This window comes from Oryctolagus cuniculus, chromosome 10 (assembly GCF_051225735.1).
Source record: "Oryctolagus cuniculus isolate XC-2025 breed Fujian yellow rabbit chromosome 10, ASM5122573v1, whole genome shotgun sequence".
Classification (NCBI taxonomy): Eukaryota; Metazoa; Chordata; class Mammalia; order Lagomorpha; family Leporidae; genus Oryctolagus; species Oryctolagus cuniculus.
The window spans coordinates 44,766,740-44,786,255 of NC_142876.1; the positions used below are offsets into that span (position 1 = coordinate 44,766,740).

A 19,516-nucleotide genomic window follows, 5' to 3' on the forward strand; every position below is an offset into this window, starting at 1 on the left:
TTTAGTTTCTCTATATCTTCATGACTCAATTTTGGTAGGTTTTATGTTTCTAATAATCTATCCATTTCTTCTAGGTTTCCTAATTTGTTGGCATAAAGCTCTTTGTAGTAACTTCTGATGATTCTTTTTATTTCTGTGGTATCTGTTGTTATTCTTTTTTGTCTCTGATTTTATTGATTTGATTCTTTTCCTTCTTTTCTTTTTTTTTGGTTAGTTGGCCAATGGTATATCAATTTTGTTTATTTTTTCAAAAAACCAGCTTTTCATTTTACTGATTTTTTTTTATCTTTTTTGTTTCTTTCTTTTCTAATTTTAGTTATTTCTTTCCTCCTAATAACTTTTGGGTTTTTGTTTGTTGTTTTTCTAATTCCTTGAGATACATTCATAGCTCATTTATTTGGTACATTTCCAGTTTCTTCTTGTAGGCACCAATTGCTATATACTTCCCTCTTAACACTGCTTTTGCTGTATCCCATAAGTTTTGATATGATGTATTGTCATCTTTGTTTGTTTCAAAAATTTTTTTCTCTTTTGATTTCTTCTATGACCCACTATTCATTCAGGAACATGTTGTTCAGTCTCCATGTGTTTACATATATTCTAGAGATTCTCGAGTTGTTGATTTCCAGCTTTATTCCATTGTAATTAGAGAAGATGCATGGAATGATTTTGATTTCTTTTAATTTGCTGAGACTTGCTTTATGCCTAACATATGGTCTATCCTGGAGAATGTTCCATGCATTGATGAGAAGAATGTGTATTCTGCCACTGTGGGGTGAAAGGTTCTGTAGATATCTGTTAGGTCCATTTGGTCTATAGTGTCGATTAACTTTGCTGTTTCCTTGCTGATTTTCTGTCTGGTTATCTGTCCATTGATGAGAGTGAGATATTGAAATCCCCCAATACTATTGTATTGGAGCCTATGTCTCCCTTCAGGTTTATTCACATTTCTTTTAAATAGCTAGGTACCCTATGATTGGGTATGTATGCAGGGTCTTAGTCCACCCCAGGATGGACTGGGTCCAAGGAAAGGTAAGTGCGCCGCTCGCCCATTTCCCAGCCTCGCAAACCTGGAGATAATCAGACGCAGCAGGGAGCCAAGTCAAGCAGGGACTCATTTATTTCACACGTAACAGAGCCTATTAAAGCATAAAACTGCAGAGTCATTGGGGCAGGGCATAAGGACTAACCAATCACTTAAAAGATCATTTTATGGGGTGATTCTTATAGGACTAGCCACATGTCTATACACTTGCTATCAGTTGTTGTCAGTTCCCTTGATGTTGCACAGCCAATTAGCTTTGGTGGTAAACAACTTTGAGTTCCACCCACCTTACTTCCCTTCAGTGCCATCTTTGAATTGCCTTGTGTAACTAATTTCCTCACATATGTATACATTTATTATAGTTGCATCTTCTTGTTTAATTGATCTCTTAATCATTACACAGTACCCTTGTCTCTTTTAACAAATTTTATGTTATTATCTACTTTGTCTGATATTAGGTTGGCTACACCAGCTCTTTGCTTTCTGTTAGCAGGGAATATCTTTTTCCATCCTTTCATTGTCAGTCTGTGTATATCTTTGTTGGTGAGATGTGTTTCTTGTAAGCAGCAAATAGATGGGTCTTCTTTCTTAATCCATCCCGCCAGTCTGTATTTTTTAACTGGAGAGTTGGGCCATTTACATTCAAGGTAACTATTGACAAGTAACAACTTGGCCCTGCCATTTTTTCCTAAATATTCCTATGGTTTACTTTGGATTTCTTTTGTACTTCTACTGGGGGGAGGGGTTAGTTCTACTATCTTATTCTATTGTAATAATGGTTATCTTTATTTGTTTCTGTGTGTAGCATACCCCTAAGCATCTTATGTAAGGCTGGATGAGTGGTGACAAGATCTTTCAATTTCTGTTTGTTATGGAAGTTCTTTATTTCACCTTCATTCATGAATGTGAGTTTTGCAGGACACAGTATTCTGGGTTGGCAGGTTTTTTTTTTTTTCCTTTTAAGACTTGGGCTATTCCTCACCATTCCATTCTAGCCTGGGGATTTCTGAAGAGAAGTCAGCTGTGATTCTGATGAGACTCTCTAAAAGAAATCTAGCATTTTCTTGTACACATTTTAGAATCTTTTATGTTTTACTGTGGAGAGTTTGACTACCATGTGGTATGGTGAAGATCTTTTCTGGTCCTGTCTGTTAGGGTTTCTATGTGCTTCCTCTACTTGGATGACCCTTTCTCCATATTGGGGAAGTTTTCTGTAATTATTTCATTAAATAGGTTTTCTAGTCCATTCTCTCATTCCACACCTTCAGGAACCCCTAAGACTCATATGCTTGGTTGTTTGATAGTATCCTGCAGATCTCCAACACTAAGTTTCTATTTTCTATTTTCTTCTTGTTTTTTTTTTTTTTTCTGATGTAAGAATTCCAAAGATTTGCCTTCTAGTTCTGATATTCTTTCTTTTGCCTCACCAAGTTAGCAGTTAAGGCTTTCCACTATGTTTCTTATTTGGTCCGTTGAATTCTTCCTTTCCAATATTTCATTTTGATTTCTCTTTAAAATCTCCAATATTTTCATTCATGTCATGTATGGTTTTCTCTAGTTCATGAATTTGGTTCTGATACTTGTGAATAATCCCATGGTTAATTTTTTTTAATTCCCTTTCTGGCATTTGCTCAATCTCTTCATCTTTGCATTCTGATATTGAAATGTTCTGGTTTTACTTTGGGTGGATGTCATGGTGTATTCCTTATTGTTTTTTGAAATTCTGGATTTATTTTTAGACATCTGTGCAGTTTTGCTTTTGTTTTTATTATTTCTTGATGGTTTTTATCTTAGGGCATTTCTTCTGTAGCTTAGGGGAATGTCTGCTTTTTCAGTGAATACCAAGCTGTGTGTGGTGGGGTAGCCTGGAAGTTCTAGTCAGTTCTCTAGCATGGGGCGAGTTTCCATGGTAACATCAAAGTTGGGCATGCTAGAACTCAATACCCAGATATACCCTACACCTTCTCATGTAACTGCCATCCCTGAGGTCTCAGTGCACAAGATTCTTCCAGTCGCTGGGTCCAGAGGTTTCTCTCCAACCTGCCAGTCTGTCCATCAAGAAAGGCAGAGCTGTCTCAGCATTTTGACCCTTTATTTATTGAATTCCTCATTTTAATATTTCATTTTCATCTCTTTGAAATTTCAATTTCATGGGAAAATTTTTCACTCATGTATGCATTTCTTTAATTCATGGATTTGTTTCTGATTGCTTCTGAGTAATCCTGTGATTAATCTTTTGAATTCCATTTCTGGTATTTCATCAATCTCTTCATCTTCACATTCTAGTACTGAAGTACTATTGTGTTCCTTTGAGGGCATCATGTTGTCTTCCTTATTGTGGTTTCTTGAATTTCTGCATTTATTTTTAGCCATTTGTGGAGATTTTTTTCCCTCTGATTGCTTTTATCTTTGGACTGTACCTCTGTGATTTAGTATAGTGTCTACTCTTTCAGTGAATTCCGAGAGGCGTGTGCTGGATGAGGCCATGGAGCTCTATTCAGTGCTCCAGACTGGGGGGAGTTTCCAAATTTACACCCAGGTTGGGTGTGGTAGATTTTTTTTTTTTTTGATCAGAGGGGAGGGTTTGGTCAGCTCTATGGCATAGTCTCACCCTCACCTCCTCTCTAACAGGGTGCATAATGCCCAGGCACTAGCCCCTGTCAGTGCAGTATTCATCCATGCTACCACAAGAACCATACCAATGACCAGTGCAGTCCTCAGTGAACAGGGATTCCACTGCCGTGACCCACCCCAGACAATCAGGGAGACCCATACATGTGGAGCTACCCACAGCAACTGCCCAGAGACCCAGCCATATACTGTGCCCTTCCACATGGCCAAAGTGTTTCCACAGTCCTAGCGCATAAGGCTCCCACAGTCATGGAGCATCAAGGATTCACTCTGCCCTGCCAGCATAACTCATCCACGGAGAGGTAGAGACAGCCCTAGAGCCAACCACATCTGGGTACTCCGCCCAGGCAGCCTGAGCACCAGAACCTGTGATGTATTTGATGCTGGGGCACCTCACAGTCCCACATGAGTCCATAGCTTCCATCAATCCTCCCAGCCATACTCAGGAATCTCATATCTGGTTGCTGGGCCACCAGATACAAGCTGGCACAACTGTTATGGATGTCCAAAATGGCACCTGCCCTCTTTCAGCCAGTTGCAGGGTGCCTTTGATGAGGGGACAGGGAGAGAAATGCATCCTTTTTTCGCCTCTAGTTCGACAGGTATACTGTCCACCACAGGGTTCCAGGCTGGACTCATGCCAGGCTCTCCCCTTAGCTATATCAGTGCTACAGTCTGGTCTCAGCTCATTCTCCAAAGCTGGTGCTGAGGCTGTCAGAAGCTGGGCCCCCATGTTGTTTGTTCTTGTGCTGTGTGTCCACACCCTCCATGTGTTACAACAGCATCCCCCTTCCTTCCGTGGAATTTATACTGAAGTTTTCTCCCTAACTTCTCCCTAAGATTGCACTCTCTCCATGTTTTAACTCTTCTAGCATAGAGCAGTAAGCTCCCTCCCTATTCTGCCATCTTTGAAGTAATTTCTAATTTGAGCATAGATTTGCTCTGCCTCCTATTATAGCAAATTTTATTATTTAAATCATTGATTGATTCATATTAGGTAATATAGGACCATTGCCAACTACTATCTGTCATTCCCTATTGCCCAACACCTATACTCTTCTCCTGCATCTTCCACAGTAAGTACAGCTTTAATATGTCCCTTTATTAGGTATGTAAGCATACCTAATAAACTAAATCTACAAAATGTCCTAATGAATGTCCACAACACAGCATACCTTCCCCCTCATTGACTGGCATATTGGCTTATATAACAGCAAAAAAAAAATGAAAATCTTGACAATTTTCCTTCATAAGGTGAGGCTAATTTTTTTAAAGATTTACTTATTTATCTGAAAGACAGAGAGAGAGAGAGAGAGAGAGAGAGAGAATCTTCCATCCACTGGTTCACTCCCCAAATGGCTGCAATGACCAGAGCTCGGCTGATCCAAAGTCAGGAGCTTCTTCTGGGTCTCTCACATGGGTATAGGGACCCAAGGACTTGGGCCATCTTCTACTGCTTTTCCAGGCCATAGCAGAGAGCTGGATTGGAAGTGGAGCATCTGAGACTTGAACTGGCACCCAATGGGATGGTAGCACTGCAGGTGGTGGCTTTACCCACTATGCCACAGCCGGCCCCAAAACTAATCATTACTATTCTAAATTATATGAAATACCCATAAACTGATTCTGGATAATATAGTTCAGCATTTAGTAAATTGACATACCTGTATTTCTTTTTTTTTAAAACTTTTATTTAGTAAATATAAATTTCCAAAGTACAATTTATGGATTATAATGGCTTCCCCCCCCATAACTTTCCTCCTACCCACAACCCTCCTATCTCCCGTTCTCTCGCCCATTCCATTCACATCAATTCATTTTTAATTATCTTTATTTATAGAAGATCAATTTAGTATATAATAAGCAAAGATTTCATCAGTTTGCACCCAAAAAGAACATAAAGTGTAAAATACTGTTTCGGTACTAGTTATAGCATTAATTCACATTGATCAACACATTAAGGACAGAGATCCTACATGAGGAATAAGTACACAGTGACTCCTGTTGTTGACTTAACAAATTGACACTCTTGTTTATGGCGTCAGTAATCTCCCTAGGCTCTAGTCATTTTGAAAGATGTATTTATTTGAAAGGCAGAGTTAGAAGCAAAGGCAGAGAGAGAGGTCTTCCATCCACTGGTTTACTCCCCAGATGGCCGCAATGGCCAGAGCTGCGCCGATCCAAAAGCAGGAGCTTCCTCCAGGTCCCTTATGCAGATGCAGGGGGCTAAAAACTTGAGATCAGAAGTCGAGCAGTCAGGACTCTAACTGATGGGATACCGGCACTGCAGGCAGCAGCTTTACCTGCTGTCCCACAGTGCTGACCCAATACTTGTATTTTTCAAGGCTGTTATTTCCTCCTAAATCAACTAATAGAGGCTTCACTTTTCTGTGAACTAAACATACATATGTGTTATTTGTCATAGTGCATAACAATAAAATAAAAATTTCATTTGCAACACTAGATATTTAAGATAGTTATTTTAAAGAAATTGTTTTGCTGAAATATACATGCAGAAGAATACACAGAAATCATTCACTTCACACATCAAATAAAACATAAAATAGCCATATTTGTAACATTTTCTCTGGTATGAAGAAATATTTATGTGATATGTGATATGTATTATATGAATTTTGCTTTTTTTGCATTCTTCAAAATATGCTAAAGAGGAATCTGTATAAACAATCATTGCTATTATCAAAAAAGTTTTGTGACAGAATATACTATGTCTAAATGTATGGGATTTTAAAAATTGTTTTCACTATTGATTTTATTAAATGTGTTCCTTTAATATAACCTTATTACCTTATAGTAATTCTGCATTGTGTGGCCAGGCTAGCTGTTGAAGAGGAAATGTACATTGTTTTGGTCAAACTGCCACTGTTCTTTGTTTTTATATCAAACTTCCAGATGCTGTAGGGTACCCTCAGAGGAGAACTCTTTCTCTGTGCAGATGTAGTATTAAACATGTCAGTTCTAAATGTGGCATCCACTGTACTTTAATGCAAGGAGATCTTCCATGTCACATGGTCAGAGGGAGGGAGATTAATAGGGAGTTCTAGCTGGAAATTTCTTGCCTGTTATTGTTCTCCCTCAGCAGTTGATGGCTAAGTTAATTCTCTTTAGTTTTGTCATGCTCTAAAGCACACATTGCCAAGCCACGGTAAACTTTATGAGGGGAAAAAAAAGAAACCATGGTGTCCATCAAAGTCTTAAAGTTGCATTTTTAAACTTTGGCTTGACCTGATGTGCCATTCAAAAGAGCTTCACAAGATTATTTTTTTTTTTTTCAAGAGAGGTTCAATATGTCCCGAGGCTATCGGTTTTGAGTTAAACTGGGTGAAGTAGAAATATTTTACTCATCAGCTTTGCAGTCACAGAGTTTGCCTCAGCTAGAACAAAACTGCTGAGGCATTTAGAGAAAATTAACCCCCCATCCTGGCGGCCAGATGTGACTGGTTTCTGATGAATGCACATGAGTGGGCTGAAAAATCAAGAGACTGTGAAATTCCTGTCAGGTCCGTACAGTGCAGAATGGGCTATTGACTGCTTTCTCTATTTCCCTCCATCATTCTTCTTGAACACTGCCATTAATTTCCTCTCCTACTCTGACTTGTGTTTTTGCCCCTCCCTCTTCCCTTCAGCTCTGTGTGCTGCAAAAAAGGATGCACGGGCTGTGGAAGGAGCACTTGAGGCTGGTGGTCTTCTACAGCCAGAGCAGGCTGGCCAACTTCCAGACAGACTCTCAGGAGAGCATTCAGAAAATATTAGCTGTGCAGGTAGGTGATTGCAGGGAAGTAGGAAAGATCATTCTGATCTAGATTGAAAAGCAAATGATGGGTGGTGTGATGAAGCATTAAAACCATATCCCATCAGAGTTTTATAAATTTTTAACCTCTTTAATAAACTGGAATTGCATGAAGGATGAATTCAGTAAGTTAGCACATACACCATGCATACTTTGAGGGGGAAAAGGAGATGTGACTGACTCTTCAGAAACCTCTGGGTAGATTTTTTAAAATACTTTGGTTTATAAATATTTTTTCAGATCTACAGGCTTTGCAGAGACCATTCAAGCTACTCACTGGCAAGAGTTACCTTGTGCCACTGTTTGGCAAAAGCAACTTCAGTGAAAATAACACTCTTATTTTACTTAACTATAGTCTTTTACTTTCTTTTGTACAAGAGGATCAGCCTCCCAAGCAGATTTGGAGACAACTCCATCTGAAAATTAAGCAAAAAGGGATTAGACTATAACTGTGGTTTGAAATGTATGTGAAATTTTACCATGTGCTTCTATAAAAGTATTTCATGGCACCATAGTCTTTATATTAAACTCTTACAAAGTCATATCAACTCTATGAAGGCTAGTATTTGAATATCACTTTTTTCAAATTAATGCCTTAATATTTCATATGCTATAAGATATATGAAACATGATCTCCCAAAGGAAAGCAAACCACCTTCTTCTATTAAAAAACAAAAGCAGTGGCATGTGTTGTTTAAAATTACAATTTCCAGCATAAACAATGAATAAACCCATGCCAAATCTTCTAAATATTTTAATTACCCAAGCGCATCATGATGCTTTAACCCAAAGTAGGAAGAAAGATTTTGCAAAGCAATTTCAAATTTTATTTTTTAATATTTTCTTTTGAGTGTATATGTGTTTTATATGAGTTCTATTGGTTGTGGACTCTAAAAATATTCTAATAGGAAAAATTTGAAATGGCAGATTTAACATGTGGGGTTAGTAGAAATTCACATACAAATTTGAATGCAGACTAGAATTACATCAGCTTAGATGTCAGGAGAATTGATTTAAGAGCCTATTAATAAATAGTACATTAAAAAGTATGAAGTATCTATGATCTGTCATTCTTTTAAATATTAAAAAATCTTCATATTCTAGTTAATGCCTTAGAAAAATCTCATTTCTGCCCAAATGTAAATGTTTTCAAAATTCTTACAAATGATTAATTCTCATTCTAGATTATCATGTTTATCCAGCATGTCATCTGAGTAGTAGTAAAGTGAATTCTTAATTCATAACCTGCTATAGTATTTGTTCTAATCTTTTAAATCCACATATAAACTTTATTTTAAATCATTGTATGACTATCACTCATGGTGGAAATTAAAGAAAGGATCATATAGGAGGGAGTCTGAACCACATTGCATCTAGAGACACATCAATAAACTTGGATTGTATTTAGGAGAATTTGAGGGGCATAATTGGTGGCTTCCTAACTCCTGGAGATGCCTTCAATTTAGAATATTTCAATTTTGGATTTTTATGAAAATAGAATTTTCAGGGTCTTGTCACTAAACTAGAAACTTGTGTGATCATCTGGGGCATAAAAGAATGAGTGTAAAACTTCAGCCTGATACACAGTGACCTCTGTGTAACTTTCCCATCTCGTCTGTTTCTACATCAGCTCCTCACTATGTCAGTCACTCAAATTCTTACTCATCAGGAAACCTGCTGTTTAGCTCCTCCTTCCTCTCTTGACCCAACACTCTTCCCTCTTCCCCGCATTACTCTTTTTTACCTGCCTGTTGGACACCTTACTTCAGTCACCTCCTCTACACTATCTTTCCTGAGCCCCTTCTCCTCTTCTGCCACCACATGAATTTTCCATCTCCTGTAACCATTCATGGTACCCCACACAGAGCTTACTTTTCACATAACTTACTGTGATACTCTGCTTCCTAGAAGATCCTAGGCTCTTCAGGGCTTTACACAATCAGTGTGACCTCTGTTCAATTCTCCCTCACTTGTTTTGTCAGGGTCAGTAGCAGCAAGACTGCTCAGAGGATCTGGTAGCACCCCATGTCTCTCCTGCGTAGGAAATCATGGTACAGTAATTTAGTATGTTGGCAGAGTGACTCTGCAGGTATCTAACTCAATTCAGCATGGCTAAAAGTTACTCACCAGGTCAGATAATATTGCTCCCCATTTTTATGACAACAGCATTCTTTTAAGTGTCATTGTTGAGGAATTTAGACAATTTTCTAAAGGTAGCATTAAAATAATGCAGTAAGATACTAGTGAACTACTTAATGACAACATCATTTAATGAACCTTTTCAAAAGTAAACTGTATATAATTGATGTGGAATCAAAGCAATTAAACATGATGCAGTAAAAACAATTTTGCTTCATCTTTGGACTTGGACAAAATCCTTGCATGACCACAGAAGGCATGATTGGCACATCTATAGTTGGCAGACAACTAGGTGGACTGGAAAAGATTTTGGATTACACAATCAAGCAGAAACTAACAAAATGAACTGTAACTGAATGAAGTTTTATATTTGACTTTAAAGTCATGTGTAGGTAAGATGTTAGTTTAAGGATTTTAGTTGACTTCAGTTTTAACATGAGCCAAAATGAACTACTATAAACTTGGAACCAAATACATATCTCAACTCCAGCAATCATATAAGACTTGCTGACTCGGGCAATATATGACATAATTTATATGAGGCCCTAACCTCATGCCTGAGCACATATGAAGTACTATTGTTATTTCGTTTCTTCCTATTATCTTTAATTTTTTGTTTGATTGTGTAATATTAACTTTCTGACATCTTATTTGGAAAATAGAGTGAGCATTACTGAATGATTCAAATCAAAGTGTGATATAATGGTGGCAAATTAATGTGTCTGTAGACTGAATAAGCAAAAGTGTTTTTATCTGGAAAAATATGTCCCTTAGCACTTTGTCTGAAGCTGTGTCCTTCTACAGTGTCTTGGACATGTTTGGAAAGCATAGTTTAAGGTCATGTTATCACACTTAGAGAGCTGCAATATAAGAAGGATCAGGGAAGAAATTCAGAAATGTAATCTGCTTAAATGTAAAAGGCAAAGACTAAGAGGACAAACATCTGAAGAACTGCAAGTGAAGGTTGGTATACTCGTATATTTTGTTGAGCTGTAGAAGCCAATGCTGGGACCAACTGATACAAGAGGTGAGAAGGTGGATTTGGGCAAAATAGCACTGATACACACATACAAAAATATTGACCTGGACCTGCATCTCCAGCTTGTCTTACCAAAACAATGCTCAAATTTATATTATCATAATTAAACTATAACTCAAGTTTGGGATACATTGTGCTTAAGCTTATTATATTTGAAGATGAAACTTTTTGCAGTTACCTTTCAGTTCATACGTTCTTATTCATAGGTAGTTTCTTCTATGTTTTGATGGGTCACGTAGGTAACTTGCTCAAGTTTCCAAGTTGTGTTTCAGTATGTGGGGAAGATGTACAGGAAGTTAAAGGTGTATAGGGATGCTTGTTAAATTAAGAATAGGGGAATGAGGGCCCATTTTCTAGACATGGTGCAGATGGAATTGACTTCAACTTGTTTATAGTGTGTTGCTAACTTTAACAACTTGTTTCAAAGATTTTTGAGAGGAAGGAGGAGGATGTTGAGCTAGAAAGCTGAGAAAGTTTTTCTCAGGTGTCAATAAAACACTACTTGGGGAAAGTTTTGTCACTGTTCAATTATGGATTTGAGTAGACTCAGAGCAGCTTTATTAAGCTACATTTGGAGGGGATTATTATTTTTACCACAATCTAAAAAACTCTGCCTTAGCATAGAAAAGAAAAATTTTATAATGAGCATTGCTGTCCAAGCATGCTGCTTCTCAAGCAAATGTTAGATAAACATGGGTCAGGTGTGCTAGGACAAAAAGTTACTACAGTGATGGAGAGAAGCAAATGGTATCATGGCCTGGGTGACCTTCTCAGAATGGCACTCCTCCTAAAACATTCCCATGACCTCTGTGTATACACATCTGTGCTGTGTCTGTGCTTTCTTACGCACTAGTATGTGAGCATTCTCAATTCAGAAACCATGTGTCCATCTGTCTCCCGGCACCAACTACAGTTCTTGAAATGCGTTTAATCATTTAACACTTACACACATACAAAAAATTATGTATGTAGGGACAGCCCCATTTCCTGTGTCTAGAATGCAAATGTATAAATGAAAGATAAGCCAGAAAAAAGGGACAAAAATCTGAATCACTTAGCAATATAAAATCTCTTAATCTATGTGGTCTTTGTAAATACAAAAAGGAATTACAGAAAATATGCATTTTGGACTTCTAAAATATATACATTTAGAGGTATTCTTGAGAAATAACATTAAATTACTAAACCTTAATGCTTAACTCTAAATAAAATATTTAAATACAGTTGCCAATAATTTAAAAATTATTCACAAGGGAACTAAAAAAAGGATTGGTCACTCTCAAACTGTTAATGCAGAAAAGATCATAAAAATTGAAAAATTCAAAATTTAAGAAGAAATGAAGATAATTAAAATGTACAAAATATGATAAAACACTTTAGTGAAAATAACTTAATGGTTTCACTACATATTTTAAACTTACAGATTTACGGGTGGGTTATAAAAGCCAAATCCATGTTATTTTGAAGAGGTATACTTAGGCAAATAGAAACTCTCTGAAAGCCTGCAGAATAAGAATGAAAAGGAGATTTCAAAGCAAAAAGAATTAGAATATTCAAATTTGGAAATTTAAAGTTCATAAAAGATCTAACCTAATGAGACATGTCAATCATGAACTTAACATGACATAACTTCAGAATTCTAAAGAAGATATGGTTTAATCCAAGGAAAGCTAAGTAAATCTATAATCACAATGGGAAATACTAGTATATTTTAAACTTTAAAAATGAAAGAAGGGCTTATGTGTCAGAGCCTGTGGCAACCATATTCAACTTTATAAAACACATTAATGTAAGTTAATATAAAATGTATTAAAAGACAAAGATTATATGTTTGTATCCACTAGGAACTGAGAAACATTTGCTAACAAGAATAATATACTAACTTTCATAACTTACAATATAGGAGAAAATTTCCTTCATAAAGTATAATAGATAATTTGATAAGATGCAGACATCATGCATTAAGAGTGTGAAATCATCATCATTATGCTCTGAAAACATGGTGTTTCCTGTTAGAAAATCTAAGGATATAGTGAGAAAGCACTGGAATTCATGTAAGGGCTATTTAAAAGTGGCAACCTGAAGTATAGAGTTCTTAAGAATAAACAACAAAGTTAGCTATATCCTTTAGGGAAAGCCACAAAGCAATACTGAAAACACATAACCTAAATAAAAGCAAATATTTATCATTCCCATGGGTTAGAAGATTATACATGAAGATTATCAAAAGTGAAAAAATATCCATATATTCAATAAAATATTACTTAAAATCCAAGCAAGATTTCTCAATAAAGCTCAAGGAAGACTATTTTAAATACATTTGGAAAATAAAAACCCACAATAGCTCTTATTTTGTTATTTATATAAGGAAAACAGATTTCACAGATACAATTTGAAGCACATAGTGATACTTACCTCCCTTTGTTCCTTTTTTTCTTTTAATCATACTTTCAACTTCTTTTATAATCACAGGCTTAATCCTTCCCTAAATACAGAATTAGGACGTAGAAAGACTACTGTTCCACAAGAGCATACACAAGGGCTATAAACAATAATGAAATCTCAAGCTTTCAGTTTCACCCTTATTTTTTATTCTGTGTATTAGCTAATACAAATCAGAGAAAATAAATATTTGTCTTTTGGGGGGTTTGGGTTATTTCACTAGATATAATGGTCTCCAATTGCATCCATTTTGTTGCAAAAGACAGAATTTCATTCTTTTTTCATGGCTCAGCCCTTACATTTTTTAAACGAAAAAATTATATGGAAGTCACTAATTTGAGTCGCTGGGTAGGAGAACATCAAACTGAATTAAGTCAAACTGTGAAACACTGCCTAGGAATGTACAAAAAGTTCTGAAACAGAATACTTGGTAAGCTTCTTCATTAAAAGGTCACATGGTAAATATTACTGATTTTTCAGAGCACACGGTCACTGTTGGAACTACTCTCTCTGCCTTGCAACCAGAGAACACCCTTAGACAAAAGTATATGAATGGATATAACATGTTCCAAAAAAACTATTGACCAAATATGCAGCAGGCCTGAGGCTGATCACTAGAATAGAGAAACCAGGAAATATCCCCACAAGTACTTGGAATTTAGAATTTAAGAAGAGTGAGATTTCCAATAGTGTAGATGAGGGTAGATGATGCACCAGCCAACTATCTGAATGATAAAAGCAAAATCCAAAATATACAGATTATAGAATATTATCGAGAGTTGAGGGAGAGTGAAAGGAGAAAAACATAATGGACAATGTTAAGTCTAAATTCATAAAACAAGACATAAAACTCTGTATAGAACTGTAGGGAAAATATTGCATTGTTTGTAATATAAACATGTTAGATTGTTTTTAATGTAATCACTTCTTTAAATCATTAAGAAGTAATACAGCATAGTAGGAAAATGGGCAAAGTAACATTGCTAAATGACATGAAAAAAATGCTGAAAATCAGAAGTCAAGGAAAAAATAATACTATGAAAAATATTTTGTTTTCAACCATTAGGCTACAACATTAGATGATTAATTAGTAGTAACAAAAGCATAAAGAAATGTCAATTTTCATATCCTATTGAGGCCTATACTATCTACTAAAATTTAAAGCCACGTTTTCTTTAACAGAACAATTTCACATTTGACACTAGAGAAGCACTGCCAGTTGTGTATAAAGAAACAAGATATAAAATTGTTCCCAACAGTATGACTTGTGAAAAGCTGGACAGAGTTTAGATATACAAAAGTATATCTAAAATATATCAGGCTAAGTAGAAATTAAAAGGAATTAGGAAGTAACTGTGTATAGCCAAGAAATTGCAGGGAAAGGTTAAGAGTTGGAAAATCTTACAGAATATCTTAAGCAACTACTTTTAATTACATAAAAGTAAATGTATAATGTATCATGTATTTCTACTGCATGTATATAATTTTTCTACAATCATCCAGACATATCTACAAAAATAGGTCTGGAAGGATGCACACATTGACAATTGTTACCTTTGGGGAAAGAAATGGGTTTTGTGGTCTGTGTGACTATGGATATTGGTGAGGAAGGAATTTTACTCATATAGCCATATATTTTAATTTTGTTTTATATTTCATTTGTTAGACAGTTATTAGAAGCCTTCTATTGGGCCGGCGCCGTGGCTCAATAGGCTAATCCTCCACCTTGCGGCGCCGGCACACCGGGTTCTAGTCCCGGTTGGGGCGCCGGATTCTGTCCCGGTTGCCCCTCTTCCAGGCCAGCTCTCTGCTATGGCCAGGGAGTGCAGTGGAGGATGGCCCAGGTGCTTGGGCCCTGCACCCCATGGGAGACCAGGAAAAGCACCTGGCTCCTGGCTCCTGCCAGGATCAGCGCGGTGCGCCGGCTGCAGCGGCGGCCATTGGAGAGTGAACCAACGGCAAAAAAGGAAGACCTTTCTCTCTCTGTCTCTCTCTCACTGTCCACTCTGCCTGTCAAAAAAAAAAAAAAAAAAAAAAAAAAAAAAAAGAAGCCTTCTATGTACAGGTCACCATTCTGATGCTGAGTTTACACTAGTAAACAAAATACAAAAAACTTTTTCCCAAATAAAACTCCCATACACGTAAAAGAAAAAAAGTAAAAAAACAAGTTATAGTAGTGTTATATGTTAATCAGAAAAATAGGATATGGAAGAAATATATGAAATGATAGGAGAAGCACTGAAATATATTTTAGCAATGTTTTTGCATTATTAATTGCATTAACAAGTAATTCAAAGAATAAGCTTTTTTTAAGTTTCCTTTTCTGTGTTGAACTGTTCTGAATACATGCTCTAGAGTTTGAGTTTTAAAGGAGGTGGGTCAATTTGTTGGTTGCTTGCTTGCTTGGTTAGTTATCATCTGGGATCTGAAACGGTATAAACAGTGAGAATTAGATGAAATGATGTATACGATGTGCCCTGCACACAGTAAACAATTTACTACTTTAGCTCACTTCCTTCTCTTTTCTTCCTAATGATGTTATGATTCTGAAAACACAACTTTTTGACAAAATTTGCCAAAATGGCTTAATCATGAAAGCATTCATACACCCCAATCCTCACACCTTCAAGAACTTGCAGCTTCTTATGTGATGCCATTTCAAACTCTTGAGAATCCAAGAAAACATACATGGTTACACAACACCTCTAATCATATAATATGGTATAAGAAAGGATTAGTTGACTTCAATCCTTTTAACAATTTTTGTTTCAGCCTTTAAAGTATGCATAAACACATAAATAAGAATTAAATGTTCTTAGTTAAAACATCCAAATAAATGAGCCGCAATTTAACCAAATACTTTCCCATACCATGAGCATTCCACTCTCATTGAAGGCTGACAATAACTAAGCAGTAAATGCTTATTGCCCAAAATTAGTATAGCATCCTTAAAGGGTGGTTGGGATAAACCTTACAAATTGTTTTCTATACTTCTACCTTTGGAACCGATGTTTCTCATTATCCTTCTATAGTGAAGTTATAATTTCAGAATTCCATTGATAGGTAAAAAAATGTAAATTAAAATAACACTGGAGACTAGCACTATGGCATAGCAGGTAAAGCCACTGCCTGCAGTGCCAGCATCCCATATGGGAGCCAGTTCGAGTCCCAGCTTCTCCACTTCCATTCCAGCTCTCTATGGCCTTGGAAAGCAGAAGATGGACCAAATCCTTGGATTCCTGCATCTGTGTGGGAGACCTGGAAGAAGCTCCTGGCTCCTGGCTTTGGATTGGCTTAGTTCCAGCTATTGCGGCCATCTAAGGGGTAAACCAGCAGATGGAAGCTCTCTGTCTCTACCTCTCTCTCTCTCTGCAACTCTTTCAAAAAAATAATCTTACCAGTAGAACACAGGTGCTATGCAAACCATCACTAAATCGAAGTCAAAATGAGAATGGAAAAGACTCATATCAACATCATCATCACTGGACATGTAAATTCTGGTAAGTCCACCATTGCTGTCCATCTTATCTACAAATGTGGTGGCATCAACCAAAAAATAGCCATTGGAAAATTCAGAAGGAGGCTCCTAAGAAGGGAAAGGGCTCCTTCAGGTATGCCGGAGTCTTGCATGAACTGAAAGCTGGTTGTGAACATCATTGCCATCAATGTCTCCCTGTGGAAATTTGAGACGAGCAAGTATTATATGACTATTATTGATGCCACAGGACACAGAGGCCTTGTCAAAAATATGATTACTGGCACATCTCAGGCTATTTGTGCGATCCTGCTTGTTACTGCTAGTATCAGGGAATTTGCTATCTCCAAAAATTGGCAGACCCACGAGCATGCCCTTCTGACTTACACATTGGGTATGAAACAGCTCATTGTTGGTGTTAACAAAATGAATTCCATTGAGCCATGCTATACCCAGAAGATATATGAGGACATCATTAAAGAAGTCAACATCTACATTAAGAAAATTGGCTTCAACCCTGGCACAGTAGCATTTGTGCCAATTTCTGGTTGGAACAGTGACAACATGCTGGAACCAAGTGCTAATTTGCCATGGTTCAGGGGATGCAAAGTCACCCTCAAAGATGGCAATGCCAATGAAACCACACTGCTGGAAGCCCTGGATTGCATCCTTCACCAACTAGACCAACTGCCAAGCCTTTGCGTCTGTCCCTATAGGATGTCTACAAATTGGTGGTGTTGGTGTTGTCCCTTTGGGCCAAGCAGAGACTAGTGTTCTCAAACGTGACATGGTGATAAGCTTTTGCTCCAGTCAATATCACAACTGAAGTCATGTCCACTGAAATGCACTGTGAAGCCTTGAGTGAAGCTCTCCCCAGGGACAATGTGGGCTTCAATATCTAGAACATATCTGTCAAAACTGTTCACTGTAGCAACATTGCTGGTGACAGTAAAAATGACCCACCAATGGCAGCAGCTGGCTTCACTGCTCGGGTGATCATCCTGAAGCATCCAGGTCAAATTGGTGCTGGCTATGCCCCTGGACTGGACTGGCACACAGCCCTTATTGATTGCAAGTTTGCTGAGCTGAAGGAAAAGATTGATCATCGTTCTGGCAAGAAGCTGGAAGAGAACCCTAAATTCTTGAAATCTGCTGATGCTACCATCAGTGATATGGTTCTTGGCAAGTCCAGTGTGATGAGAGCTTCTCTGTCTATCTTCCCTCTGGGTCATTTTGCTGTCCATGATATGAGACACTGTTGCTGTGGGTATGATCAAAGCACTGGACAAGAGGCTGCTGGAGCTGGCAAGGTCACCAAGTCTGCCCAGAAAGACAGAAGGCTAAATAAATATGACCCCTAATACCTGCCATCCCAGTCTTAATCACTGGTGGAAGAACCGTCTCAGAACTGTTTGTCTCGATTGGCCATTTAGTTTAATAGTAAAAGACTGGTTAATGATAACAATGCACTGTAAAACCTTCAGAAGGACAGGACAATGTTTTATGGACCTTTTTTAAAAAAGTTTTTAAAATCAGTACTTATTAAGGGAAACTTGACCAAAAATCTATCACAGAATTTTGAGACCCATTAAAACAAAGTTTAATTAGAGAGGGAAAAAAAAGGCTTAATGTGTGTTTAAAGAGCTTATAACTTCAGAAGGGGCAGAAACAACAAATAGTCTAAAGAAAAATGGCGCTGAATAATCTGCCAATGGATGGCTGGTTTCCTGAAGCAGACAGATCCTAAACTGCATTGAAAGCTTCCATCCACTGGTACACTCCCCAAATGGCCACAATGGCTGGAGCTAAGTGAGGCCCTAACAAGGTTCTAGCAAGGAGCCTAGAACTCCCTCTGGGTCTCCCACATGGGTGGTAGGGGTCCAAGCATGGGAAAGCAGAAGATGGCCCAGATGCATTAGTAGGGAGCTGGATCAACAGTAGAGTATCCAGGACTTGAACCGGTGCTCACTTAGGATGCCAGAATTACAGGTGGTGGCTCAACATGCTGCACCCAATGTCCGACCCATTGCTCTATACTTTAAAATTTTAATTGATATAATTCTCAAAGAACCCTATGAGGTAGTCTCAAAATAGCCCAATTTACAGAAGAGGAAGCTCTAGCAAAGAAAGCTTACCTGCTTTTCCCAAGGACACCTAGTGAGCTGACAGGAGAGACAGGATTTCAACTTCAGAACTTTGACTCTGGGCCCCTTGCTCTTCACCACTATGCTGTGGCAATGCTCTGTCAGATTATATCAGTGGAAGACAGTGAGAAACAAGAAATAAAAGACCAACTAGGCCCCCTAGATCACACTAACTTTTTTTTTTATTAGAGAGTTCCCATCCACTGGTTCACTCACTAAAGCCCACAATGGCTTGGGCCAAAAGTCAAGAACTCAATCCAGGTCTCTTGTATGGGTGGCAGGGACTCAACCACTTGAGCCACCTCTGCTGCCTCCCAGGGTGTGCATTAGTAGGAAGCTAGAATCAGGAATGGAGCCAGGATCAAACTTAGGCACTTGCATTTGGGATGCAGCTTGCACTAGGACCTTAACACAGCACTCCAAAGTGGACCACCAGGCTGATTAACTTGGTCTTTTTAGAGATATACTAAATATTCAGTAAATATTTTTTGACCATTGTTTCCAAACCAAGTGCTAAAATATTAGCATGGACTTCTTAGGTACTTCTTTTCATAGTATTATTATAAGTTATCATTACCAATGGGGAATATATGTAAACCATAAAATATATAAAAATAATTGTCATTTTGGTGACACACATGAGTTACTGTTACAGTAAACTCCCAAAAATTTATAAACATAAAAAACATACATTTGGGGCCAACCAGCATTATGGTGTAGTGGGTAAAACCGCTGCCTACAGTGCCGGCATCCTATACAGGCACCGGTTCAAGTCCCAGCAGCTCCACTT

The 19,516-nt window shown here is 37.6% G+C and overlaps 1 protein-coding gene and 1 pseudogene across 1 annotated transcript in view; both read left to right on the forward strand.

The window, feature by feature from the left end:
* The window catches only part of CCDC178 (coiled-coil domain containing 178), a 501,523-nt gene extending 484,727 nt beyond the window's left edge, over positions 1-16,796 (forward strand). Inside the window, exons 21-22 of the mRNA XM_089305201.1 lie at positions 7,324-7,458; positions 16,300-16,796. Coding sequence (XP_089161327.1) covers positions 7,324-7,458; positions 16,300-16,428 — 264 coding nt within the window. The 3' untranslated portion in view covers positions 16,429-16,796. The remainder of the gene's footprint in view (positions 1-7,323; positions 7,459-16,299) is intronic.
* On the forward strand, positions 16,553-18,081 carry LOC149123752 (elongation factor 1-alpha 1 pseudogene; annotated as a pseudogene).
* Positions 18,082-19,516: the final 1,435 nt, after the last annotated feature.